Source organism: Podarcis vaucheri (assembly GCF_965113315.1).
Source record: "Podarcis vaucheri genome assembly, chromosome: 5".
In the NCBI taxonomy this organism is placed as follows: Eukaryota; Metazoa; Chordata; class Lepidosauria; order Squamata; family Lacertidae; genus Podarcis; species Podarcis vaucheri.
The window spans coordinates 44,704,636-44,732,567 of record NC_138763.1 but is presented as its reverse complement, the minus strand read 5'-3'; the positions used below and the strand labels follow the sequence as shown (position 1 = coordinate 44,732,567).

The 27,932-nt window shown below is 46.5% G+C and overlaps 1 protein-coding gene across 4 annotated transcripts in view; it reads right to left on the bottom strand.

Moving 5' to 3' along the window:
• Nucleotides 1–134: 134 nt before the first annotated feature.
• Nucleotides 135–27,932, bottom strand: part of LOC309532772 (prominin-1-A-like) — a 35,084-nt gene continuing 7,286 nt past the window's right edge. For all 4 annotated transcript variants that reach the window (XM_082223432.1, XM_082223435.1, XM_082223434.1 and 1 more), the window contains exons 3-25: nt 24,289–24,350; nt 23,136–23,341; nt 20,798–20,918; nt 19,186–19,249; nt 18,374–18,463; nt 16,123–16,313; nt 15,653–15,727; nt 14,948–15,011; nt 13,501–13,660; nt 12,793–12,945; nt 11,933–12,056; nt 11,496–11,587; nt 9,956–10,040; nt 9,595–9,741; nt 8,577–8,648; nt 7,777–7,872; nt 7,526–7,579; nt 6,776–6,856; nt 6,275–6,343; nt 4,807–4,896; nt 4,246–4,358; nt 2,948–2,974; nt 135–2,347 (exon numbers count right to left, since the gene is read on the bottom strand). In XM_082223432.1, coding sequence (XP_082079558.1) covers nt 2,296–2,347; nt 2,948–2,974; nt 4,246–4,358; nt 4,807–4,896; nt 6,275–6,343; nt 6,776–6,856; nt 7,526–7,579; nt 7,777–7,872; nt 8,577–8,648; nt 9,595–9,741; nt 9,956–10,040; nt 11,496–11,587; nt 11,933–12,056; nt 12,793–12,945; nt 13,501–13,660; nt 14,948–15,011; nt 15,653–15,727; nt 16,123–16,313; nt 18,374–18,463; nt 19,186–19,249; nt 20,798–20,918; nt 23,136–23,341; nt 24,289–24,350 — 2,288 coding nt within the window. In that variant the 3' untranslated portion in view covers nt 135–2,295. The remainder of the gene's footprint in view (nt 2,348–2,947; nt 2,975–4,245; nt 4,359–4,806; nt 4,897–6,274; nt 6,344–6,775; nt 6,857–7,525; nt 7,580–7,776; nt 7,873–8,576; nt 8,649–9,594; nt 9,742–9,955; nt 10,041–11,495; nt 11,588–11,932; nt 12,057–12,792; nt 12,946–13,500; nt 13,661–14,947; nt 15,012–15,652; nt 15,728–16,122; nt 16,314–18,373; nt 18,464–19,185; nt 19,250–20,797; nt 20,919–23,135; nt 23,342–24,288; nt 24,351–27,932) is intronic.

Sequence of the window (27,932 nt, the reverse complement as noted above, 5' to 3'; positions counted from 1 at the left end):
GGAATTTGTCCAACCTCAGCTATGATTAAGTTCTCAGACAGCAGCCCAAATGCAGCAAGAGCAACGCGCCACTTTCAAGGAGCTGCCACTGGATCAGAAGCCAAGCGTGTCAATAATGCTTATCTACCCACAGCAGGAATCCAAACTGAAATTTATTAGAAACAGGAATGGGGTGCATGGGAGGCTTCTTTCCACCTGGGAAAATACATCACTACAATAACAGAGACCAAATTTTAAAAACATACAGCCTACCTAGACTCCTAACCTTGGCAATAAACATTCTACGTACATTTAGACCAGCATTTCTGGTGGAATGTACAACCCACTGGTGGTTGTTAAAGGAGGTAGTACAATGTATCTTGGAATCTGGCACATGCTGTTTCTGATTACTTCTTGGATTTCTTATTGAAAGCTTGTAACCCATTAAAGAGAGACAAGCTTTACTACCACATGGGCAATGCTCAACTAAATTATTTCACAAGCAGAACGGTCTCCACTTGCACAAACAGGACTTCCCCCCTACCCCCGTGCATGTCCTGCACCCCCCCCAAATTTTCTCCCAAGGATTGGGGGAACCCCTAAAACAGATTTAGTGGGAGAACACTCTTGTTGCACAAGGAAAAATCCTTCCACAGACAGAAGTTCGCCTTAGTTCCACCCTCAGTTTAGATTGAAGGCATGAAAGTTAGGCTGAGACCATTCCCAGTTCTACTAGAGTTTTCGGTCCGCAGTGAGACCTACTTTTTTTTGGCACGATGCATTTGTATAAATTCATTGTTTTGGGAAAATATAAAATGCCAAAGACTGCAAATCAAGGAGGGGGGTAGAAGAAGTTCATACAATAGAGGAACATACAAATGCATGTCCTGAGATAGCAAGGGACGACATGAAATGTGGAAAAGTGTTCTAGCCACCAATTTAGAACAGCCTTTGCTAACTTGGTGATTTTCAGATGTTTAGGACTGCATTTCCCATTGGCCTCAGCAATGGTACTGCCTTGGGAAATCACCGTCTGAAACATCTGGAGGACAGGTTGCTGACGAGTGGCCTAAGGCAACATGTGCTTTCTGCACATGTGGATTAGCAGAACCATACAGTATGCGTTGTTTGGTTGTTGTTTTTTAGCTAAGCCTCCTTTTGCTATACAGTACTTGCTCCTTTCTTTCCAGTCTAGAGTAGGGATGGGGAGAAGGTGGGACCACCTATCACTTGCTGGTTGCTGGGATTCTTGTTAAGCAGGAATGGAGAATGGCCCTCCAGATGTTGCTGGACTACAGCTTCCATAAGTCCTTATCATTTGCCATGATCGCTAGGGCTAATGGGAGCTGGAGTCAGACAACATCTGGAAGGCCACAAGATCCTCACCCCTGTTGTAAAGGATAGATAGAAATTGCCCTGAGACAGCAAGGCACTATTTAGCATTTTTAAATAAGAGTGCATTGTCAATGCATTGTACACAATTCAGTTATACCTTCATTATTAAGAGATTTAGAGCACACGATTTTGCTTTGTAAATTTAAACACACAGTAGAAAACCATAGAGGGTTAAAAAAATAAAAGTAGTCCCAATAAAACACAAGTCAGCTCCCACTTCCTTGCGGGAGGATTGTCATGTTGCTCAGCATGATGCTTCTTGTAATGCCCATAATTGAATTGCCAAAACGCTTCCCCAACCAGTCATTTTAGCTGTGTCACACAAAATCCTGGATTCAGCTGCATCAGGCGGCATTCCTGAACCCCAAATAGAGATGGGGACAGGGAAAGAGTTTTGCTGCTTTTGGGTGGATTAATTGCATTCGCTGGAGCCACCATCATTATTATGGACAGAAAGCAAGCACAGTCAGCCATCAACCCAAGCCAGCAGGATCATTCAATGGCATATAACTGTGTAAGGCACTGGTGTTCAAAGAAGAGGCAGGCTCTCCAGAATACTTATCATTGCCACAGTGTGGCATAAGGAGCTACAGTCCCAATGGGAGGATTGTGGCTTTGCAGAAATGTCATAGTGCAGAGACTAGTCTTTAGGATAGAAACACACAGAACACACACACACACACACGTGGGGCTATGTATTGGGAACACAGCTAGGCCTGCTCTTGTGTAACATGTCTTGCAGCTACCCCTAATGGTGTCATTCGCAGGATAAGCCAACTTGGCCAGGGAGAATTTGCTTCTGAGTGGTGATCCTTATGCTCCGCATTGGGAAGAGAAGCAAAGCAGTTCTGCAGACATTCATGTGTCATCCTCAGTGTTGCTCAAGAACGATAGGTGGCAAGGTAATTGGTAAGGTAACTGCTAGTTCCTCAGCTCTGCTCGGGGCATTTTGAACATATGTGGTGGCCTTGATCTGCAAAGGGAGAAAAGTAGAAAGAGCGCTGTAAGCTTGAGGCTAGGTGGTTGAGCAGGGCATGAAGCGGAAAGGGGTTTCTAATAAGGATTTTATTAAAAAAACTACTGACACTTGGAGAAATCTCTCTGGTCTATATGAATCTTATTGGCCTGTAGTGGAAGTGGGGATGAATACTTTCCTAGCCCCCACCCACTGTAAAAGCATTCCCTGCAGCTAAGATTCAGTTCATGCCCAGATAGGATTTGGTGGGTTCTGTGCACAATGCCAGCCATACTTCCTCTTACCAGCACCCCAGGGACTGCCTCTGTGCAGCTGGGGCCAGCATGCAACAGAAAGCTCAGCTTAGCGCAAAGAAGACCAAAAGCATACCCTGCAGAGCATTAAATGTCTTCTGTCTCAGACACCAACACCAAAGCAAGAGAGCTTCATACTTTGAATTGGCAGAGCTCCTTTCCCAAAATGGTCTTGTTTAGCACCTTTCTCCAGTACTGGACCTCCTTCCTGTTACTTAAATTGCATGGTCATTTCCTACATCTAGGGCGGCTTTCTTTTGAACTCTACACCAAACATAGACAGGAGGTATGAAAAGATACTTACAGTTCCATATTTTCCATGGCACCATCCCTAGTAAAAGAAAGAGAATGTCAATGGGATATATGACAGCTTCCTCAAAGGCTTTCCAGAATGCATGCTAAGCTCCCTCAACCCTAATGTGGGCAAGGGAATTAAAAAGAAGAGTACTATAACCCCCAATTGCTTATACTGGAACCAGATGGCAGGACAATGCAACCTTTCAGCAGTGCTGCCAAACCTGGGTGCCTGTTGAACAGCAGAAAAACCCATGTCCATCGACCAAGCTCAATGCACCTAAGCACTAGCTAGCATAGCTCCTTTATATAGTAAGGTGTCTTACATGTGTTCTCTGGGTTTACTTCTGGCATCGCACAGCCAAAGTGGGTGCAAAGAAGTTTAGCCGTAAGGTTAGAATTATGCACCCTCTGAAATGCTGCCTTAATAGCAAGAATCCTCCCTGGTCACGTGAGCAATTGTTTCTTGAACTTGTCATGGCTCTAGTCTAGTTCGTGCCCAGGGTCATGGGTTTTTTTTTTTGTTATTGCTTCATACTGCGCAGACTTGTGCCCTGGAGAGGCCACCTCAATGTCCCTATCACAGCAATTTGACTTCACCCATGGAGGCACACTCCATTGTCTCTCAAGACGGATGGATGCCAACAACAACAACAAACCCAGATAACACAGCATTGGTGTGGCTTCCACAGGACCATGTTTTGCCAGAAAGGTTGAAAGCTGTTTCAGAGTACAGTGGTACCTTGGGTTAATAATTTAATTCATTCTGGAGGTCCATTCTTAACCTGAAACTGTTCTTAACCTGAAGCACCACTTTAGCTAATGGGGCCTCCTGCTGCTGCTGCTGCGCCGCCACCACCACGCGATTTCTGTTCTCATCCTGAAGCAAAGTTCTTAACTCGAGGTACTATTTCTGGGTTAGCAGAGTCTGTAACCTGAAGCGTCCATAACTTGAAGCGTATGTAACCCGAGGTACCACTGTATAAGCAAGTGGGAAGTCAAAACATTCCCTTTTTCATTTACTAGGGAAGGCAGTTAGCACTTTCCCCTAGAGGCTTCCCCTGGAGAACCCACTTTTCCATCAGTATCTTAAAAGCAGACACTTTCACAAGAGGGATTGTTGGTTTACAAGAATACCATGGGAGCAGCCCTACAGCTGGACTTGCACTTCTAGGTAATGGAACCAACTGGAGGGTGGAGCCTATAATCAGTGAACAGTACTGAGAGTGGGGTGGGCGGGGAGAGAAGTAAAGCATCTGATCCATGGCCATAGGCAGGGTGACAGGCAAAAGTATAACCCATCCTCACGTGTAGACGTCATCCATGTGCATTCTGCGGTAAAACTTGGCAAGCCGCACAGCCAAGATGATGCTTGGCAGCAGAAAGATGGTGCACCAGCCTAGACTGAACCAGAAGGCGTTCTAAGGGGAGAAGAGGGGAAGGCAGCTGTCAGTACTCCCGCTGTCTCCACTTAACTCCCACCCTGCTTGAGCTCATGCAAGGTAAGCCTCGCCTACAGCCTACCTGTGTCTTTTCCATCCATCTCCCCAACATTTCCCTAGAGCTCCCTTCACATACATCTATACACTTTCCCCAGCCCTGTGCCCATTCAAGAGCACAGGGATCTGTCCCATGTGCAGATGTCTCCCCAGCTTCTTTCCATGCGCCACCCCAGGCAAGATTCCCAGAGCCACAGCACAGCCTCTGCCCAAGGTAGTTACAATTTCTGTGGCCCCACCACCTACCAGTTACTCCTACATCCTAGGCTGCAGTCGCCATCTCTCAACCTACGGACTGCCACCCTGCTGTCCCTTATCCATGCTGGCTCATTCCCACACCCCAGCTCATCCCTCGTGTTGACTGCCTCACCAATGAATTGACAACGCAGCTGCAGACCACGGTATTCACACTATCCAGTGCCCAGGCTGCAGGGCCACAGCGGCCCACCTGCTCTTTGATCTGCCAGCAAAGAAGACAAGGAAACATCATGACCACCAAAGGAAAAATCCCGAGCCCTGCACTCATTTCCTGGCCAAACACCTTCATCCTGATGTCATCATAAATGTTGCCTGTCCAGCTAAGCACATGGTAGGAATTGTCCTGGCATTGCCAACCTTATAACTTCATACTGTGCTTGCACCCTAGAAGTAAGATGGGCAACGGCAGTACACTTCCCACGAGTTCAACTTGATTTTGCTTACATATGCCTCCAGGCCACCTGTGCATGAGGCTGTAAGACTGGCATGTGAATGCAAGTGGCTGATCAGGAAAGTGCAGTTAACCACAGAATGCTGCCAGGAGTGAGGTTCTGTCAGCATATTGGAGTTGCCCTCAGATATTTGCACTGGCTGCTGATGGGCAGAATGACGGGATTCAATGTTACATTGGCTGCTCACACTTGTAGGAAACAGGCAAGTGCAGCCAAGCCAGGAGAAATTAACCCTCACTCATCAGCTGCCATAAGCTCAGCAGGATTCCTCCTTCCTGTTTCATGAGTGAGGTTGCATGGGCATCTTGCCAGAATGGAGGACCAGGTGTTGCTGTTTGAACCTCCAAAAACTGGACATTCAAAAAGGAGTGTGTGGCTATTGAAAGCCCTTTGCAAAAGTGCTCCTGACAGTTTTCAGAAGTTCAGGCAGCAGGGCATGGGGACAACTGAGGTTTCAAACTGCAGTATCACCTGGTGTCAAAACTCCGTCCACCTGCCCAAAGTAACCTGTCAAAGATTTGGAAATAAAATTCTGGCCCACCTGGCAGAAAAGGTTCCCTGCCCCATATCTTTTTAGATGTCTATTGCAAACTTACCCAGACATATAATTTAGTTACTCATATTTGTTCTTAAAGTTTTACTGATTTAATCAGTGTTTTAATTACCGTATTTTTCCATGTATAAGACTAGGGTTTTTTTCCTTAAAAATGATGTCAGAAATTAGGGGTTGTCTTATACCCCCCCCCCCCATTTTCTTAAATCCGAGTCCTCAAAAATAGGGGGCATCTTATAGATGGAAAAATGCAGTATGTTTTATATATACTTGTTTTTTATTGCTTTGCAGATTTCATCTGCATTTTAACTACAACTTTGTTATGCGCACCGTCTCTAGAGAGTGCTTTGATTAAGCAGTTTATAAATCTTTTAAACCAGTAAATAATAAATAAACTATGACTAAAAGGTCCAGTAAATTCATGGTTGACTGGCTTGGGTATGCATAGCCACAGGCAAGCATCCAGCCTGGATGTGAGTATATCAGAAGTATACAAGCAAGGACAACCAGGCTCCCACCTTGTCATCACTCAGGATTAAGCCCAATTTCCATCAACAGCAGTTGGCATTACTTACGGTACTCTTTGCCCAGTCTATATATGATTCAAATAAACCCAGCAGAGTTTTCACGAAAGCTGAAGTCTCCTAGAGGTAAGAAGGTAAGATGGGTGGGTGCAAGTTAGAGGATAGGGCAACAACTTCCAAACAAGGAAAGGGGTTCAGTTATGGGGCTCCAATCCCCTATCCAAGCTCCATTAATGGTTCCAAGAATAGGAAGGGAAATTGGGCTGTCTTATGGGGTACAGGAAAAGGTAATACATGATCAATGCACGATCAGCTGGGGTGTCACATGTTCCTATCCTGGGAGCACTAGCTTTCGCATGTCCTCCTCTCCACTGCATTTCCTGTATTCCCATTTCCCAGAGTTGTTCACTAGCATGTCTAATGTCGTAGTTAGAGGCCTATAGGACTTCTGGATGAGCCTCCATGTTACATTATGTGGCAATGCACAAATCCAGTCTTAACGATGCCCTCTGTGTACCCCCACCAGAAAATGGGTTGAATGATAAGACTCACGTTTTTGACAACGTCCTGCGTCTGCCACTTCATAAATATCTGAGCGTCTTCTATTTTTGACAACGTGGCGTTTGCTGTACCCTGGCAGGACACAGTACTGTCAGGTTCACTCCCTGGCAGAGCCAGTCTCATGGGCTGCCCTCACCACCACTTTCCATACAGATCTGAGCAGACCACTGAGCAGAACATCACATAATCCAATGGGCATAAGGGAGCAGCGCTGGTATATTATCAAAAGGCTGAGACAGGTTTTTTGGTATGCTTTAGCGGGAGTTGCACAACTGCAGCTCTTCAGATGCTGCTGGACTACCACTCTCATCAGTCCTGACCATTGGCCATGCTGGCTGGGACTGATGGGAATTGGGAGTCCAACATATGAAGGACTGCAGCTTAGCATTTCATACCCAGCACCATACAGACCCCGAACGCACACAAGCATAGTTCTGCCAGTGCCCCATTAACACCTCCTCTGTCCATCTTTGGGATGCCTACCAACTCTGTCAATCTCCCACAGTCTTCCAGGTTCTGAAACCCCATCCCTACAGAGTCAATGCCAAGGGAAATCTCTGTATCTCCCAATTGGCACCTGTTACCTTGAGTTCTCACATTGTTATGCAAGGAGGCCTGGCGAGATTGTCAGTAGGTTGTACTTCCCCACCCATCCAATATCTAATGGGGTGTCATTCAGAAAGCCTGGCATCAAAGCCCCACCTCCCAGAACACTCCTTCCTCAAACCTTGCCCTGCTTACCGGAATCTGAGGGACAGACTTCTGTAGTTTTCGAATGCTGCTTCTCAGGATGTGCTGAGGACAGAGAAAGCTCATCAGAGGGCACCATCCACTGAGCTGGATGGAATGAGTTGACAGAAGGTGGGACAGATATCAACCATCTTATGGCCTGGTAGGGCCAAGAATCAAAACCGTCCAGAGAGGCCTTGTTCAAGACGGCACCTGGTCTGGGCCAAAAGGAGGTAAAAGTGTTTGGGGAGAGCAGCACTCACCATCTGAGGAGGAAACGTGTAATTGACCCAATCCTGGAGCTTCCTCAGCCTTCTGGCCTCCAGTTGAAAATCGCTCCGAGCTTTCGCATTAATTGCCTGAAAATATGTTCATAAGCACCACCGTTGTGAAGAGATATTGATAGGTTTTCTGCTGCTTTCACACATACAAGTGGGCACATTTCCAGAAGACAATGTGGGATGCAATTATTTCCCATCTTCAGGGAGGATCTGGGGTTAAATCAGGGCCAGCCTACCTAGTAGTCAAGATGAGGTGACTACCTCAGGCAGCAGGATCCACAGGGACAGCCGATTCAGTATCCAAGGAACACATGCCCATGGCTGCTGCTGCAGTGGCACTGACGGCTGTGGCACACTGCTTGGGGACTGGATCTGTCTCTCCTCAACAGTTCCCTGCCCCCCATGCCACCTCTACAGTGACCTCTTGGCAAACAGGAGTTGCTGCTGGTCTCCTATCACCCTTAGAGAGGAAATGGTGGGGGCATGATTCAGAACAGGCCCCTTTTCCCCTGCCATGACGGCATTTCATTCCCACTTCAGCTGTTGAATAAGATTAATTCAATTCTCCCCCTTGTTCCCAATGTAGATCTTCATTCACCCCTACTTCTCTGGCAGGGAGGGGGCCATTTTGTGGTTCGCCTCAGGTGCCAAAATGTCTTGGGCCAGCTCTGGGTTGAAGTGGTCCCCAAAAGACACCTACAGGGCCCCTCCCCCTAGAAAGGGAGCTGGGGGAGAGAAGCACTGCAGAAGAATGGGGATATCCCAATCAAAGCACCACTCACTGTGTTTTCTGCCAATTTATCTAGATCTGCTGCCAGTGAAGACAGGTCTTGTTTTGTCACAGTCTCGTTGATCTGCAAAGAAAGGGACACACGGTGGGTCAGCTCCTCAAGGATAGCAAGAGACATTGGAGTGAGTAAGGTCAGGGCCCAGGCAGATTAAGTTCGCACACTTCCTAGAATCCGCTTTCCAACTTGTTTTATTTCATTTTGAACCCATTGATACGTAAGTTGTTATTATTTCACATCACACCTCTGGGAAGATAAAGCTCACCTCATCCCTCCACCTCCAATGATCTGTGAGACAACAATCAGAGGCTCTTTTCTGGGTGCCCTCACCTACAAAAGGACATGTGGGCGCCATCCAAAGAGCGTACCTTTTTAGTGACTGTGCTCTAATTATGGATCTCCCTCCCAAGGGTGATCTCCCTGGCATCTTCGTCGTTGCTTTTAGGCACCAGGCAAATCCTGTCCTGTTTACATGTTAACTGCTGCTTTTATTTATGTGGAATGGCATGATTTCATTATACAGATGTCTTTGAGATTTTCTTAAACTCAGTAACCTGCACAGGTTTTGTTGGGGAACGGCTTTCCTTTTGGGCTGCACCCAAAGCCCTTTCCGGACACTATCCTTTCTCCTGAACAGACTGAGCAGCTGCCAGAAACCTATGCTGACATCATCAACCCAACGACCCTTCCATTGTCAGTTAATCAGAATATCCCAGCTGACGGATTCCTTCCTGCAGCAATTCATACCCCAGCAAGCATGAAGGGCATTCATTTTTCTGTGGGGATGGAGCCTACACTCCTATTACTGGCAATGATATCATTTTCTAGGCAAGTCACTAGTCCTATTACGCAATCTAAACTAATTTGAATGGCCTAACTTTTTTATTTAAAAAAAAAACACGACTCTTTTTCAGATGTGACATATCTCACAAGATACCAGACAATGTCAAACCCCATAAAGATCAAGAAAAGAAATCATCTTGTGATAAGCTGTTCCACCCTCTCATCTCACTTGTTTCAGAGCACTGGAAAAATTCAGGTTCAGCCCATCCTTTGAGCCCAGTTCCTGCAGGCGACGCTTCTGCTCATCCTTCAGGAGGTCAGTGGAGCCCAAACTGATATTTATTTTTTTTAAGGCTGCATCAATATTACCAGTGTACTGTAAGAGCAAAAGAAAAACAAGGCAAGTAGGTGCAGAGTACATAACAATCCAGCCTCCCAGGACACTTCTCTGGGGTTCTCCAGGTGGCTGAAGACATGCCCCAGATCTGGACTTTAAACTATCCCAGAACATATCTGAGGACACTAATCTTGCTGGTCATTCAATTTCTCTTGTGGCTGTCTCAGTTCACCTACAGACACTCATCACTGACCTTGCTGGTGTTTAGGATCTCATCCAGAGGGATGACCTCACCCAGGTGAAGGGTGCTCCACAAGGGGGCATTGTTTTCACAGTTCCTGCAAGAGTGAAAACCGAGCTGAGAGACCAGCATACACACACTGTGCTATGTCAAACATAAACTGGGGAAACAGCATCACCACGCAATCAAGCTTTCCAATCATGTAGTTTAACTCTTACGCCAGGGGGCAATGGGGTTGCTGGTGACATAAGCTCAGCATGGGGGCAAAAACTGTGGGGAAATAGCAGGACTAAGAAGCACAGTGATCAGGCTGAAAGGTACCTCAGAGAAGGAAAAGCATGATTCAGGCTGTTACTCTAGTAAACTCTTGGCAGAATGGAGAAGTTGTGGGTCAGGGAAAGATTTCTCTGCACCAGATTTAAGATTATACAGTCAAATTGGATCCTGAACACCTTGCTACTTGGATGTTTTGGCTCCCAAACGCTGCAAACCCGGAAGCAAGTATTCCAGTTTGCGAACGTTCTTTGGAACCCAAATGTCCGACAGGGCTTCCACAGCTTCAAGCCACGTGTCAGGGAACTGCCATCGCAATCAGGAGTGGTGGAAGGGCTCCCGAGCGATGCCGGAGAAGGTCCCAGCAGGGAAAGAGGGGACTCAGTGACTGGGGAAGGAAATCAGCGTTACACCAGGGAAAAAGGCGGGCATTGGTCCTCCACTGCCCACACCCACCCTGCGCAGAAGACTTCCGCGCAGGGAGCCTAGGCGGAGACTATCCGTCAAGGAACTTTTATGTTGGAAGAAGTTCAGGAAACGCCCACTGACGGATTCTGCCAGTGACTGAGACAGACGCGGAATCAGGACTGTCCAGCCAGGGAAAGGTTTATCCAGGCAACCTCACCGAGAGTGGTGGCAACTTACGCACGAGCAACCCCCAATTCCCATTACACCACGCTTTGGTTTTCGAATGTTTTTTAAGTCAAATGGACTTCTAGAGCGGATTCCGTTCGACTTCCAAGGTACGACTGTATTATGAAGCTTCTTGTCTATGCTGGGCAAGGACTTTGGACATAATATACAACTTACAGCATGGGAGAAGCTATGGAACTGGGATTTGAAGTTTACTGCATGTTATACGTTGAAAGAAAATTATATGAAATTGATGTATAATTGGTATTTAACCCCTAGTAAACTAGCTTGTATAAAACAAGGTCAAATACATGCTGGAAATGTAAGGAAAAAGAATTCTCTATGTTGGTTGTTTGATAATTGTTTGCAAATTTCAAAATTTGAAAAAACTAAAAACAAAATATTAAAAGACTTCTCTGCACGAGGGCCCCCTGGCATGGCTGTGCATGCTACCCTGACATTGCATGTTGGCAAGTGGGTGGAACTTACTTTCCCCTACTCCCATACACTGCATGCCTGACTCATATCAGGCCTGCAGTTCCCACCCTACTCTCAAGAGTCTCTCTCCCTTTGGGGGAAGGTGAGGACCAAAGTCACAGCAGGCAGGAAGCCATGGAGGAATCCAGCCAGCCAGCCAGCCACTCACTTGTACAGGCTGGAGAGGTTCACATCAGAACTCTTCAAATGCAAGAGCCGTGTCAGGTTGAATTCAGGAAACAACCCTGGTGTGTCCAGAAACTAGAAGAAAATAAAGAGTCATTAATTAGATTCTTAGCCTCTCAACTCAAAACAACATCTTCAGTATTTGCCTCTCCCTGCGATTTCCTCCTCTGCAGAATGTGGGATTGCCTGGCTGTCTCATGCCTACTTCAGCAATTTCCATGCCAAAATGATAATGATTGACAAGGGGGAGAGATGGGATCCCAGGATTAGAATCTAAGGTTACAGTGTGTGGGTTCTGGTCTGGTGTTAAGGGAAACCATGACTCACTTCTCTCCTCGCCCACATTATTTCCCCCCTTGTTCCACTGCAGATGGCACTCAGCAGTATCAAAGAATACTCATGGTAGCCCAAGGGACTTACCTGAAGGAGACGCCCATCGGCCCATGGCCGACACACCACTGTGTACATACTTCCCCCAACTAAAAATGTCAGTAGAACCAGCAGCATCAGCAGCCATGAAAATATGAAGCTGAACCCAACGCTCCTGTCAGAGAAGGGAAAACATGATTGGAGGTCTGGGATTTCGCTGGATGGATGTGAAGAGCAGCCGTCGGAGCCCTTGCACATTTGCCCCAGGCAACCCTTCCATTCATTCTGACACACAATCCATCAGATAAACATAAGGAACAGCCAGAGGTCCATGGGAAAGTCCAGGACAAGGTCAGGGTACCAAAATACTCAGGGGGCATGGCTCTGCACTGTGCCAGTCTGCCAGTAACACTGCATTTCTAGATACTTAAGGACATTCCCACCCTAGCTTTCTCTAGTAGGAGCCTGTACACAAAACATATTGTGTATGGGAAAACCCTCCATAGAATAGCTCCCAGAGAGCTGGGGAATCAGGCAACCAGCAATACATGTAAAGATCTGCAGCCGCCTCCTGAGTCCTGCCACCCATGCTCTAACATTTGCTATGCCATAACACAGCTTGGCAATATTTGGCAATCATCAGGAAGGGTAATAAGGGTACAGGCCAGAGCTCTGTAACAGAACATGAGTTTTGCATGCAGAAGGTTCCAGGATGAATCCCTGGCACCTCCAAGTAGGGCTTGGAAGGACGTCTAGCTGAAACTCTGGAAAGCCACTGCCAGTCAGCATTGATGGTGCTGTGCCAGATGAACCAAGGGCCTGACATGGGATGCAGCAGCAGCTTCTTACATCCTTTTGACTTATTGGATGACTGTCTGTCATGAGATGGGAGAAGGTGCAAAGTCTCTTACGCCATGAGGAGGTCTCCACCAGTGTTTGCGAGGCAGCCCCGTTTGGTAGGCATCTCTCGCGGGTTTAGCCCAAGTGCCCCAAACAACAGGCCCAGCATGTTGAATACAATGATCACGAGTACCAGAGAGCAGAGGCAAAGGCCAGCAATCCACCTAAAGTAAGGAAAAGGAAAACAGTTAAGACTCTGACAGAAGACAATAGCTAAAGGAAGGAAGGAGTCAAAACCTGGTAATGGGTTTGATCTCTGCTAAAAACCAGCGTCAGCAAGACTCTGTTGGCAACAAGAAGAAGCAAATTAGAAAACATGATATCCCATCCAAGCCTAGGTTATGAACAATGGTATAGCACTGAAGAAAAACAAGTGCTATCTGGGCCAATTAACCAAATCGGAAGACAAGGATTTTAATTTTCATACTACTGCAGACTAGATGTGGTGCCCTGTCCAAAAATGCTGTGGGAAACCATCAGTGTGACATGAAACTGCACACCAGAGGCTTCCAAAATAGTGGCCAGAAAGCTTTTAGCCCTTCGTTTAGGCTACCATTCTCATCCCATTTCCTACAGCTGCCATTTTGATAACATATGACCACTCATGGTCAGGAGGGACAAGGGACCAACATTTCATCCAACAAATGACCTAGCGTGGCTTAAGCTAACCTAAGGGATTCCCCCAGCTTACAATACTCTGAGAACACTTTAATTCATACCTGTAACTATCATAGGTGACGATATCCGGCTCATAGGTACTTGCCCAACTGACAACATCTGTCATGGACTGAGATATATTCCCCATTCTGCTCAGTGTGGAAAAGTTGCTACGGCTATCTTCAATCGCTTGCTCGACATCACGGAGGCGAACCTCTCCTTCTGCAAGGACCAAAAGATACACAGATAAACAAATATACTTTGTTCACTATGGCAGAGAATCTTACCACAGGGCAACCACCTGCTATGTGTCCCGGATATGTAGTATTTTATTCCCAATTGCCTATTAGCTCTCCAAGGAAGAACCATTCACACGCCTCAGCAAATCTAATGCCTCCTTCATTTCAGGCTGCCCATCCTTCATTCAGTTCAAGTTAGGGAGGACAAAGAAGGATGGAAAAGGAAAGCTGTGGATTGGGAGAAGGGAAACGCCCAGCTCCACTGAGCCCAAGGCGCTTACCCATAGGCGCTAGGGGTGTGGGGCACCTGGATGCTGGGCTCTCAGGGGCGCCAGGCTGAGAGTCTGGGACCCGAGAGCTGAGTTCAGGGAAGAGCCCGTCGGTCGGTCAGAGCACCGCGGTGGGCTCTTCTGCTGCGGGTGGCTCTGCATGCTGAGTTCGGGGGTGACCAAGCCAGTGAGATGCTGAGGTGGGCAGCTGCCTCTGCCCTCCTGCGCCCCTCGGACTGGGCAACCTTGGGGGGGCACCGGACAGATCTTTGTACCCCAGTGCCGCAAATGCGTAAGACAGCCCTGACTAAGCCCCACTGATGCCTAATAAATGGAGGAGCTAGCAAGAATGTGCAGACTAGCCATGTCCTCTAAACAACAGTGTGTATGTGGCATTGGTCCATAGGAGGACATATGTTTTAAAAATGTTTTGGGACATCTTGTAGCTCAGTGATAAGAGTGAATACATGTCCAAGGTCCTAGACTGAATTCCTTAGCATCTCCAATTAAGGGTTCTCAAGTAGAATTTGTAGAACTACTGTGAATCAGAGTAGACAGTGCTGGGCTGGACAGATCATTGATTTGACTGTAGAACAAGAGCTTCATATGTTCACATGTGATTAACTCACACCTGTCACTCCATGCAGCCACAGCAGGTAGCTGTAACTGCAGCTTCAGGACAGGAAATGCCATGTTGCTTAAACATGCACACGTGAGAAACTGTTGGGTGTGAACTCCAGTTACTATGTAGAAAGTATAATTGTAGAATAACAATTTCTAAACAAATAAAAGGCTGCACTATTGCATAACTGTAAACAGTTATATTGAATGACTGAGAGCTAAGACTTGAATAAATTCCACATATTAATGTGAACTAATCAAACAGATATTTGGCAGGTGACCTCTAGTTTCTGAGGACATTATAAGTGTAATCATAGCCTTTCAACTGGTTCTTGAAATGAGAATACACACAACTTTATCTATCTGCTGAAACTACTTACCAGACACCACCTTTTTTGTTTGTTCAGACACCTTCTTTGGAATATCAGCCAGAACTTGCCTTGCCTGCCAGTGCCAGAACCCAGAATAAAGACATGTGCAAATGGAAACAAAAGACAAACAACACAGAGATCTCAGAATCACATACAGTGGTAACTCTGGTTACGTACTTAATTCGTTCTGGAGATCTGTTCTTAACCTAAAACTGTTCTTAACCTGAAGCACCACTTTAGCTAATGGGGCCTCCTGCTGCCGCTGTGCCACCACTGCACGATTTCTGTTCTCATCCTGAAGCAAAGTTCTTAACCCAAGGTAATATTTCTGGGTTAGTGGAGTCTGTAACCTGAAGCGTATGTAACCCAAGGTACCACTGTATGCTCTTATAGCATTGAACAAAGGGCAAAGCAATGCGAATAAAAACGGCATTGCAATACATGCTGATTCCAAAGAGGAAGTGGGCTAACAATACCTTCTGAGGATGGGATACAGGCATTGATGGTTTGAGAGATCAGGGGAGCCCTATGGCCCAAGGCTGTGATTTATGCTGCTAGGCTCAGTCTGTGGCTCTGCTCCTACTGCACAGCCTCTCCTAGACAGGCGGTCCATGGCACACTGCCACCTGGCATGGGCACTCAGAAAGCCTGCTCTCTGTGGCGCAGTTTGATTGCGGAGGAGAGAGAAAAGATGGACGGAGGGAAGGATGTTACCTTTGCAATGGTGTCCTGAGGGTTTGAGTCTGTCAGATTGGTCAACAGCTGGAGTGGGCGGCTGACATCCGGAACCTGTGGGAACAGATAAAGGGGCAGTTTATCTATCTATAAGAAATTAAAGTGATGATGCATTGTGTTCTGGGAGGGGTAGGAATCTTTGTGTTTCACTCACATGTTTACACTGACACAGGTAAAAGCAACGTGGCATCCACTAAGACGTCTGTATGTTTACGTGCTGGCAAGACCAGACAAATACATCTGTGGGCATCTTGTAGACACGCTCCAACACTGTAGCCAGCCCTCAGCTGAGATTCTACCCTGACATCTAAGGTACTGGCTTTAGCCTCTGACTCAGTAGTGTCACTCAATTAACTAAGCCCGCTTATCCTGAAAGTGGTCTTCTTCCCATGTTCTCTAAAACCCACCATCCCTTTCCCAAGGTTCTCTGCGCTCCAACCCCATTTTACCACACTGAGATTGGCCCCAGGCTCCAGGTTCCACACTGGCACATCCTTGCAAGGCGCACCACACTCTTTCAAAGTCTGGTTGATATCAGTTCTCAAGGCAGTCAGGTTTTGGCTCAGCTGTTCCTGAAGGTCCCGCAAGTGATTTGTTGACTCATTGACTGCCCGGAGCTCTTTTTCCACAGAGCTAATCACTGCAATGGACAGAGAAAAAGAGTGAGGAGGAACTTTGCAATCTCCACCCTGGTGACAGATAGCTTTTAGCACAAGGGAATCAAATGGTGCATAAGTTTTATGAAATAAAATAAAACTAAATAAATAAATTTGTGTACCCCCCCATCTGAGTTCGTTGCCCCAGCCATCCTGGGTGGCTTCCAACAGAATAAATAAGAACACAACAGAACACCACACACTGAAAGCTTCCTGGGCTGCCTTCAGATGTCTACGGAAGGTCAAATAATTATTTATCTCTTTGACATCTGACAGGATGGCGTTCCACAGGGTGGGCACCACTACCGAGAAGGCCCTTTCTGCCTGGTTCCCTGTAACCTCACAGGGAGGGAACCACCAGAAGGCCCTCAAAGATGGACCTCAATGAACAAATCAAATGCAATTTATTTATTTTGTAAAATTTATATGGCACTTGAAAGTAAAAAGAAAGAAACCTCAAATCAGTTAACAAAGATATAAAACAATGAAATTATCAGTAAATATATATATATTAAAATCAACAATAAGCTAAAAACCAGAGTAAAACCCCTGTCAACATTTGACATACCTGGATAGGCTTGCCTAAACAAAAATGTTTTTTAGCAGGTGCCAAAAAAAGCACAATGTAGGCGCCTGCCTCATGTCAATAGGCAAGGAGTTCTGATGTGGGGGGCTGCCACACTACAAGATCAATTTCTTACAAATGCAGAACAAATACTATACAGGACCTATAACATTGCCAGTTCCACAAATTAAAGCAGTCACATAAAGAGGCGTAAAAACATAAACAAAACAAAACAATGCTTTAAACAAATCAAATTCAGGATAATGAACTACAGCAACAAGCACTTTACTCCCAAGCAGGGGCTGGCTATCCTTTGGCCCTCCAGAAGTTGCTGGACTACAGTTCCCATGAGCCCTGATCATTAGCCATGCTGGCTATGGCTGATGGGAGTTGGAGTCCCAACAACATCTGGAGGGCCAAAAATTCCTGACCCATGCTCTAAACCAGTGTTTCCCAACCGGTGTTCCGCGGCACACTAGTGTGCCGTGAGACGTTGCCTGGTGTGCTGTGGGAGGGAGGCGGGCGAGTCGGGCAGCGAGAGGCGGGGCGGCGGTGGCGGTGGCGAGGAGCATAGGCGCCGACTCCATGGGGCCTGAGGGGGGCCGAGCCCCCTCAAAAATTCGTTTGGGGGGCTCTGCCCCCCAATAATCTCGGGCGCCCCTCCAGCAGAGCGCCGCCGCCGGTGGCAGCGGCAAAGGCCACCGCCTCCCCGAGACGCACCATCCCCGCCCGCGTCTGCTCTTGCTCCAACCGCCGCCGCCGCTTCAGAGTCCCCGCCGCTGTCTCGGGCAGAGTGGGGTGGGGGAGGCGCGTGTGGGCGGAGACAGGGAAAGAGAGAGGAGCGACCTGCCCGGCTCTCCCTCTCTCGCACACCCGCCGCCTGACTGCACAACCCGAAGAGAGGCGCAAATCCCGAGGCAGCCAACCAAGCTCTCGCCCAGCCCGCAGATCCCACCCCTCTCCCGATGACGGACGCGCCCAGCCACCATTAGGAGAGGGGAGCATTCCGCCGAGTTGGTCGCCGAAAGCGCGCTCTGGGAAAGAGGAGATAAGCCCAAGGGCGCGAGGTGAGGGGAGAGCCGAGGAGGGCACGCAAGTTTCGCACGGGCCGGTAGAAATTGTGTGAACGAAGGGGAACCGAGCGAGGCTGGACGTGACGAGAAAGAAGCACACCTGGTGTTTGGAAGAGGGATGCTAGCCTAACCATTACCTTCTATGCTGTTACTATTTTTTTATTTTTTTTTACATAAGTAAAAAGTGACCTTTACCCATCTGGCATGGTGGTGTGCCTCGAGATTTTTTTCATGAAACAAGTGTGCCTTTGCCCAAAAAAGGTTGGGAAACACTGCTCTAAACCTTCTTTGTCCTCTGAGCACCTTTGCCTCGCCCTGTGCCACAGTTAAAGAGACACACTTTCTGGGCCTCCATCACTACTACTAGATCCCACAACACACTCTTCATTAGACAGTAGGTCAGTACCATTGAGAAGATGTTCAGCATCGTCCAGTGCTTCGTTTACTCGTCCCCCTATTTGATTCTTGATCTTGTCTCCCAAAGTCTGCCCAATCTCTGCAGAGAAAACATCAGAACAAGAGGATCAACAAGAATGCTTCCCACTATTGTCACATACCAAATGGCAGAAAAAAAATGGTTTATGGACATTGAGATCTCCTTGAATGATAAAGGGATAATGGGCAATGCTTTGGGTATAAACCAACGTTCTACAGTTTAAGTAGGAGCAGAACTCAGTGATGACTGTGTGGATGAAGCAGGCCACAAGAGTAAAGGAAGGAATTCTGCAGATGACCACTGAACTTCTGGGGCAGACTTCTAATTCTCAGGAAATGCTGGGTCTGTGTGCAGCTGTCTTGTGTGGCAGAGCACTGAGCTTCAGGTGAACATCTTCTTAGTGAAGATCCTTCCAGTACTGGTCTGACTCTATCACCCTGGCTGGACACTGTATCTTCCTGAGCAGGAAGAAATATAAAACGCTACCCCTTTCAGCTGAGCCTTGCTTCAGCAACAAAGTATTCTTGTGGTGTTTTCCCAAATCCTTCATTTTTCTTTGTTCATGCCAGCTAGTTTGTCCTCCATTTCTGACTCCCAAACTCTTGGTTTCTCCTCCAGTTGTGGCCTGCTATTTGACCCTGACTCCTGGCTTGCTCCTTGACCACACCTCCACCAATGAGACTGGGTAATTTCAGTTGATTTCCAAGCTTGAGGCCTGCTTTTTTTGCCTCACTCACTCAAGATTTAAACAACACAGATTGTGGCCAGTGGCAGAAACTCACCTTGCAGGCTCTGATTGGCTTGCTTCAGTGGCACCGAACTGGAGTCAATGATATCATTAATCTCCTGTGAAGAACCAGGAAAGTGATGAAATACAGTATGCTCTGCAGGGGAGGGGGCAGCAAGCGGGATCAAGATCCTGAATATATTTATGGTCATGGATATGAAATTATAAGGACAACAGCATGATGTGCATTGCTTAAACACAGAGGACTCAAAAGTGCCCATTGTACTAAAGTGCATTGCGTCCGCATTGTCTCACTCCCCAGTTTTACACCAATCCAGTTGAAAAGATTTCTTTGAACTCCTGAATCACTGCCAATTAGAATACATCTTTCCACAATACTTAATTGATGTTTGATTTAATTGATGTTTGTTTTCTATGAAATAGCATTATATAAATAGCCTAAATAAATAAATATTGTGTAGAAAGTCTACAAAATAAGCCCTAAAGACTACCATCCTGTGTACACTTACTGGGAAATCAGTCCCCTTTGAGCACTAATTTCGACATAAACACACTTAGGTTTGTCCTGCAAAAATATATTTGGAACTTCATAACGGATCACAGCTTAGAAGTAAGTGTTCATGAGTATCTTCCACCATAGAGGCAAATACTATTTGCAAAAAAATTGAGGAACCGAATATACAAAATTGACTACCATCTAATTCTTCAGGTGAAGAGACACTGAAGCCATAGCCAACCCAACATTTTGTGGACTGGGAGCACAACTGCAGTTATTTTGCCTCCAGGTATGGTGGGTGTTTCTATCCAGACCAGCTCCTCCCAATCCCCATGCTTAAGCATGGGTTAAAAAGATATTTCAGGCACAAGTAGGTTTTGCAAATGGTTTCCCAAAGAACAATTTAATTCACTATTCAGCTCTAGGAAGTTAGCAGGGCATGATATATTGGTCCCTGTGTTTCTTGTGGGAGCTGCCTTCAGTGGGAGGTACCATTAAACCAATATACCTCGGTAAACAATGTAGCTCAGCACCATTTTGATAATTCTTCTGTGTTAACAGCAAAGCATGTTTGTGCCTTCCAGTACTATGAACAGTTTGTGCTGCTGTTTAAACGAGTATATTTTTATATCCTTATCAAAGCAGATATGGAAAACAAGTGCCTGAGAAGTCCAGAACTACCAAGATGACTCCTGTAGCTCTGTCATGATCCCAGAATTCACCTTGTACCTGTGCTTGAAAAGCCATGGACCTCTATTCCTGGCACAGGATTCTTCCTCAGGTATCATATGATCCAGTTTCCCTTGCTAATTGATAGTGGCTAAGTAGTTTTCCATGGCCACTGAAGTGTTGAAAGTGCAGATTTAGGGCATGTCAGTGGGATAATGGCCGCTAAACAGTGCTATGATGCTCATAAGAAGTAGATCACTGGAGGTTGGAGGTAGGGATACAGAGGTGCACTTCTGGGGAACAGGGCAAGGCATATGGAGGCTGGTGTAGGAAACAAGCAGAGGAAGAGGAAGAACACCTGACTATGTAGGCAGGGCAGTAGAAGCGATCACACATGGAGGATAGGAGGACAATACAAAAGACACCTGCCTGCAGAAAGGAAGCAGGGGAAGGCACATAATACAGCTTATAGACTATATACCTTAGGGATAGAGTTCAGGAACATGAACAGGTTGTCCATTGTATTGTTCAAAGTGACGAAGCCTCCACTGATTCCCTGTGATATCTGACGGTTGCTGACATACGCACAAATATCCCCAGCCCTGCAGTGAAGGAAGCAGGCAGAGTTGAGAGGACAACTCTTCATACTGAAGTTGCTTCTCTTTTTCCTCAAAGAGGAAAAGCTAGTAATATCATGCAACCAGTCAAAAAGCATAACCAACAAAGTTGTGACTTATTTATGAAGTGTCTTGTTTGACATTGTGCCATTTTTGGGGGAGCAAATGTGGGATACAGTGTAAGCAATGTGAGCAGGTAATGAGAGCCAGTGTGGTGTAGTGGTTAAGAGCGGTAGAGTTGTAATCTGGGGAACCGGGTTCGCGTCTCCGCTCCTCCACATGCAGCTGCTGGGTGACCTTGGGCTAGTCACACTTCTCTGAAGTCTCTCAGCCCCACTCACCCCACAGAGTGGGGCGAATGTTAGCCGTTTTGAGACTCCTTCGGGTAGTGATAAAGCGGGATATCAAATCCAAACTCCTCTTCTTCTCTATACCTACTGGTACCCCCGCAAAGGCAGCAGTAAAACTGCAGCATGTGACTTGCATGTCTGTGTGATTCGTCTCCGACTATTTACTCTGTAGCGCCCACTCTGTGCTTGCAACACATTGTAATCTTGAATGTATAGGTTGATTTTGGGGGTGCCTGGTGGATGCACTCCCCTTGCCCCTGGTCAGAGGTTAATCCAGGTCACTTTTAGATCCATTCCAACTTTATGATACTGAAATAATTCAGCACTTCATAGGCACCCTGGGTTCCCTCAAGGCTGCAAGAACCTCCTTAGAACTAGTGCAAGGACAAATGGTGCAGAAAGGGCTCTGGCAGTTGCTTGTGCCTGTGGTGGCATGCTCCAGAGTAAAAGCCAGCCATGCCACAGAAGGCTCCTGGGAGTCTCCCTTCACACATTTATGCTCATGTGCCTCAAGGTTAATTAGTGACCGGCTGCTCAGACTTGAACCATGTGCTGAATTGATAGGAACAGTGATGCTGGAGGTCAAGTCTGACTGGAAATAGTGTTATTCATCATTTCCCCTGGACTCCAATGTAACTCTGTAGTTGTTCAGTGAGGAGATATACTTGCTTGAGAACTGGCAAGAATTAAGGCCTACTTTGATCATACTGCACTGCTAAACGTCTCTAGTGGCTGATCTCCCAGCTCCCCAAAGGTTTGGAAACTCAGTCTCTGCTGCCAGAGCTACTAACCTCAACTTTTCATTCCACACAATAGAAGTAGCTTACATGCACAGTGCAATTTCCTGTTGGGCCTCCCTGCAGGGACCATCCCATCCTCCCTCAGCTCCAAGAAGCCATTCCTTTGCACAAGACCATCATAAAAGGCTGTGGGCAGACTTAAAAGTGATGCCAAGTAGACAAATAAATTGTCTCATTTAAACTAGACCTGCAGCCACTATGTGTACAACATCAGCACATAAGAGAAGTGCCCACCTGGTCTACAAACATTGTACATGCAGGTGAGACACGCCAATTCATATCAGACAGCTAAGCAGGTGCATCTTGCTTGAAATTGGGTCCGAATGGCAGTATCTGTATAGTTTGGGGCTGCTCCATCAGCTGACCTCCCTTCCAGCTGAGTTACCAGGATGGAGGGTGGGAGGTAAGGTCAGCATGTTGCAAGCATGCTGGCAGAAGCACCAGATTGGCTCCACTGGTGCATTTGCACTGCACCAACCTCATCCCTCAAGGGGCGCGGGTGGTGCTGAGGGTTAAACCACAGAGCCTAGGACTTGCTGATCAGAAGGTCGGTGGTTTGAATCCCCACAATGGGGTGAGCTCCCATTGCTCAGTCCCTGCTCCTGCCAACCTAGCAGTTCGAAAGCACGTCAAAGTGCAAGTAGATAAATAGATACCGCTCTGGCGGGAAGGTAAATGGCGTTTCCGTGCGCTGCTCTGGTTCGCCAGAAGCGGCTTAGTCATGCTGGTCACATGACCTGGAACCTGTACACCGGTTCCCTCGGCCAATAAAGCGAGATGAGCGCCGCAACCCCAGAGTCAGTCACGACTGGACCTAATGGTCAGGGGTCGCTTTACCTTTACCTTTAACCTCATCCCTCAGCCACTCTGTTGCAGTATTTTGCACTGACTCAGCCAGAGGGAAGTCAGGTGAGCAGCACAGCCTCACCATGCTGTCCATTACTGCTGAACAGGCAATGTAGACAGATTGGAATAAACTCCTTGCTGAACTGGTCACAGCAATAACCCACTCCCGCCCTGTTCGTTGGTGCTCAGTATATTACTCAACTCACACGAGAATGGTAGAGACAGCTAGCAGGAATGCAAATAACGTCCGCCTCTTGCAATTGGTGTTTTTCGTCTGCTTCTGGTACATGGAGCCGCCACAGTGCCCACAGCAGCGGCAGCAGCAGAAGAACAAACCCACCAGGGGCACAAGGATGATGAAAAGAAGACCAATGACAAGGCAAACGAGGAAGCCTGCTTGGTATACAAACATCTAGAGAAGGGGAGGGGAGGAGAGAAGAAAACAAACAGACACAGTAGTCAGCTAGTATGATCATTCAAAGACGCTGACACCTGCCTGCCCCAAAATAAAAGGGTGAAGGGCTCAGCACAGGGTGGTCCCCAGGAGTCCACTGATGGTTCTTCTTCAAAAACAATCTGGATTTATTAGAATGTTTTCTTGGCCATGTACTGGACATGAAGTTTGTTATTCTGGAGTCCACTTTGCTCATCTAGAGGTAGTGACCTAGCAGCATATACCAGGGCTTACAGGCTTCTACCCCCGCTCCTGCATTCCTGGGAAGGATCAGGCTGCTCTTGTTAGTCATCAGGGTATATATGTGCTTGCACAGGGCACTGCATTCTTGCACTCGGGCTTCAAAAGTTCCCACCCAGAGTCACACATAATCACAGGTCCAGTAATCCCTATGAACAATGTGGCTGTGGATGCTCAGACCTCAGAAGACCTTCCCTCCTTAGCCTTCCAGAATAATGTAAACAGCGCATGCTAGCACCAAAAGTGTACTGGGAAGGCATGGCACTGTCTAGGCAAGCTTGGCCTAGTCTGATCCTCCAAACCAGGGTTTTTCTGGACTTCTTCCCTAGCACTCTCCTTCCAACGCCACAGCTGATCTTAATTTCACTCTCCTGAAAGAGGGGCCATCATGCATCCCTGAGTCCTTATCAGAATCTTTACTGGGTTTATGAAGCTTGCAGAGAACAACTGAGAATGCTTTCATTTGTACTGTTTGTTTGTTTGTTTGTTTGTTTGTTTGTTTGTTTGGACACTGACCACATTTGACTTCTGGGTGAAGTGTCAACCTTTTGGTGTTTGCTGAGCCTACCACACCAACATTTCCTTTTCATCCCTGCCCAGGTTCACCAACTGCCACCCACTAGCCTCTGAGTTCCATGACCCAACACAAAAAATAAATAAATCACCTCTTTATACACTGCTGGGTCTGTGAAATTAACCTGGCGCTGGATCAGGCGAGTCAGAAGATCTGAGGAGAAGAACAGAGGGGTCAGCAGTGGCGGGGAGGGGGAAGAGGGAATATACCATCACCTACATTATTGGACATTTGTGCATCACTCAACACTGAGATCTCTTTGGAAATTCCTACCCGTAGCCTACATTACCAGGATGAGACCCTATTTTCTCCAGCTGTCCTTCTCCAAAGCTCTCCTGCTATAACCCATTTGAATGACTCTATGCACATCACATATGAAATTTCTTTCTCTCTTTTTATTTTGTGCCATGTGCTATAGTGCTCAATAAACATTATGCTGATAGAAAAGAAACTTTTTCCCCCTTTGCAGCCCAAGTTAAGCAATTCCCCCACTTTACCACTAAGGGGTGCCATACTGTATGCTTAGCAAACATGGCCTCTGAGCTTCAACAGCTCTGAAGAGGAAAATGCTGTAGAAAACAGACCAGACCTTCAGGCTTGTGAGGTTTACTTGGTTTTAAGTGGAACCCTGAGATCCATCACCCAGAGCCTAATGCAAAATACATGTGCTTAGCATTAAATAATTCTGAGCCTATGTTCCTTCCGCACAAAAATTCACACCAAGCTACCCCAAGCTTGTTTCATTTCAACAATATAATTTGGAGAAAAGGGATCTTTTTGCTGCCACAAAACAATTGGCAGTTGGAAACACTTGCTGATCTACTGCAAATCACTCAAAGATCTACCAGTAAAGCTAGATCTGCCTTCTGCCCACTCTGATCTAGCAGGTAAAAACATAAGCACCTAAGATGAGCCTCGCTAACCCAGGCCAACAGCCCACCTATGTATTCTTCTCCCACTACTGAGCAGCTGGTTCTAGCCTGTAAACATATGGGACTGAGAATATCAGTTTCTCCAGGTTTTAGGTAAAACTAGCAGGCTTGAAGGGACGCGGGTGGTGCTGTGGTCTAAACCACCTGTAGTGACTTTGGGTGGTATTCAACTGAATTTTACCTACTGAAATGAACAAATGTGACTAAGTTAGGTTCATTCACTTCAACGGGTCTACCCTGAGTAAAACTTTGTTGAATGCCTCCCTTTGTTATGCAAGCAGGTAAGACTCATCATTATACACAATCAGATTTAAAGCCCAGGAAAAAGAAAAATGCACTGACAGTAAATTGAGATGTGATTCACAGAATTACATAAACACAAATAAGCAGTGTTGAGCCTCGAAGGCTGGAGGCGAAAGACTATGGGGCTATGACAACAGGGTATGATCTAACTATTAGTCTGCAGGGTAGCATTACTGAACGGGAAGTTCCTGCATTAACAAAAGTTGTGGGCAGCGGGGGGGGTGTGTGTGTGTGTGTGTGGAGATTAACAGCAGCACTTTTCCTGAGCAACGGAAACACAGCGACTAGTTCTGGTGCTTTCATTATAAAGTTGCGAGGAGTTTTCAAGAAGAACAAGATGTAAAAAGCACTGGAAAGCACAGAAACATCAAAAAGCAAGTCAGAGTCCATTTTATGCTGAATATTTATCTAAATATAGCAAGAAGTATGCCAAGGCTCAGGTCTGGCTAAGGACAAGCTGACTGACTGGCAACTGGACATGGGTGGCGCTGTGGATTAAACCACAGAGCCTAGGACTTGCTGATCAGAAGGTTGGCGGTTTGAATCCCCGCGACAGGCTGAGCTCCCGTTGCTCGGTCCCTGCTCCTGCCAACCTAGCAGTTTGAAAGCACATCAAAAGTGCAAGTAGATAAATAGGTACCGCTCCGGTGGGAAGGTAAACGGCATTTCCGTACGCTGCTCTGGTTCACCAGAAGCGGCTTAGTCATGCTGGCCACATGACCCAGAAGCTGTACGCTGGCTCCCTCAGCCAATAAAGCGAGATGAGCGCCGCAACCTCAGAGTCAGTCACGACTGGACCTAATGGTCAGGGATCCCTTTACCTTTACCTTATGCTAAGGCTCAGGTCTGGCTGAGGACAAGCTAACTGACTGGAAACTGGAATCTCTATTGACAGTATGGAGTGGTATGGAGACAGGAGAGGGGATGGAGAAAGAGTCTCTGCCACATGTCCAATACAAACCAGTGTGTGCAGACCTCACACCAGAGAGGGTTAGGAAGCTTTTCTCTTCATTGGATAGAATGGCCTTATAAATATGTGCAAACAACCAGACCACAGAAAGTTAAATCGGAGCCAAGGCCTGCATGCACAGGAGACACACACACACATACACAATGCCCAGGGCTCCGTTTTGGAGTGTGTAAAATAGCAACAAAGCATAGGGGTGCCTCCAGGGAGGAAAGCACGGTGAGCTTCAAAGACCTTACTCTCTGCCTCTTATAGCGGAGGATACTTTCCAAGACTGTTTAACATTTTATACTAATCTTTCAGCATTTGAGTGCATGAGGCAGTGTCCATTAGCTGTTGCTGCAAAGAGGCAAGCAAACTGGACTCTACTAACCAGGCAGGCTGCAGGCTACCAGTGATGGTCCCCATAAGGATGACCTCAAGGGATAGGACTACCCTTTTGGTTTCTTCCCTTAGGGGAAACATTAGGAGAGCAAAGTATGCACCCCCATGAAAGTATCAGATAGATGATGAAAGGCCCCTGAGAGAGAGGCAGGGAAGTGAAGATATCCCAGGGTGAAAAACGAGAAGAAAGGGAAGGCGGGATTAAGAGCTAGTTCTGTATACAGAAAAGTCTGTGCGTTTGTACACTATTTCTGCACTTTAGATATCCAGCAGGTTTTCCTCTCCCATATTTATCAAGAGGCTATTGTTCTTTGATATGCGCTTTGTTCTATAGTTGCACCTGAGATAAGTAGGCAATAACTCCGTTGAGTTGTGATGTTCACTGCTGGGAAGACATAGTGCATAATTTGACATTACTGCTTAGTATGTCTTGCTCATAAAGTATTATGTACTATTATATATTCTCCACTACAATTCATAATACACAATAATTGGTATGTATATAAACTTTTTTTTAATTGTATGGATATTTAGTAACGTATTGACATATATTGCTTATTATGTTCTATACTGTAAATCACCCTGTGGTCATTTGATGTATATAAATTAATAAATAAATGTAAAAATAAATAAATAAACTGCTACTAAGAAAATTCAGCACGCAGCTCTTCTTGAGAAACTGGGGGGATGGGCATGGCTTTCAGTATGGCTCTCTGCTAGGCTTGAACCCCAGTTCCTCTGACTCCAAGAAAGTACAGGCTGTAGCCATCTTTGAAAATATGACTGTGATTAAATCATCAGAACATCAATAAATGGCTCAGTATTCTTAGCGGTATTGCAACAAAGGCAGCGATTTTTAGCCCTCATGCCAGAGAAGCTGGGAAATGCAACCACAAAAATAAAGAAACCACATCATAAAAGAACATAAAAGGTCAAAATGTGTAAACCCTGACTCATGATATTTGAACGCCCAGAGTGGACAATGGCCCCACACAACTTGAGGACGTGGCTCTGAACCAAGCCTTTAAAAACTTTATAATGCTTACTGTGGACCCATGTGGATTTCGGAAGAGAAGATTGCAGCAAGAGGTGCTGTCATCCAGGACTCTGTGGCACAGTTCACACCTGTGAGCCGGGCTCCTGGTTTAT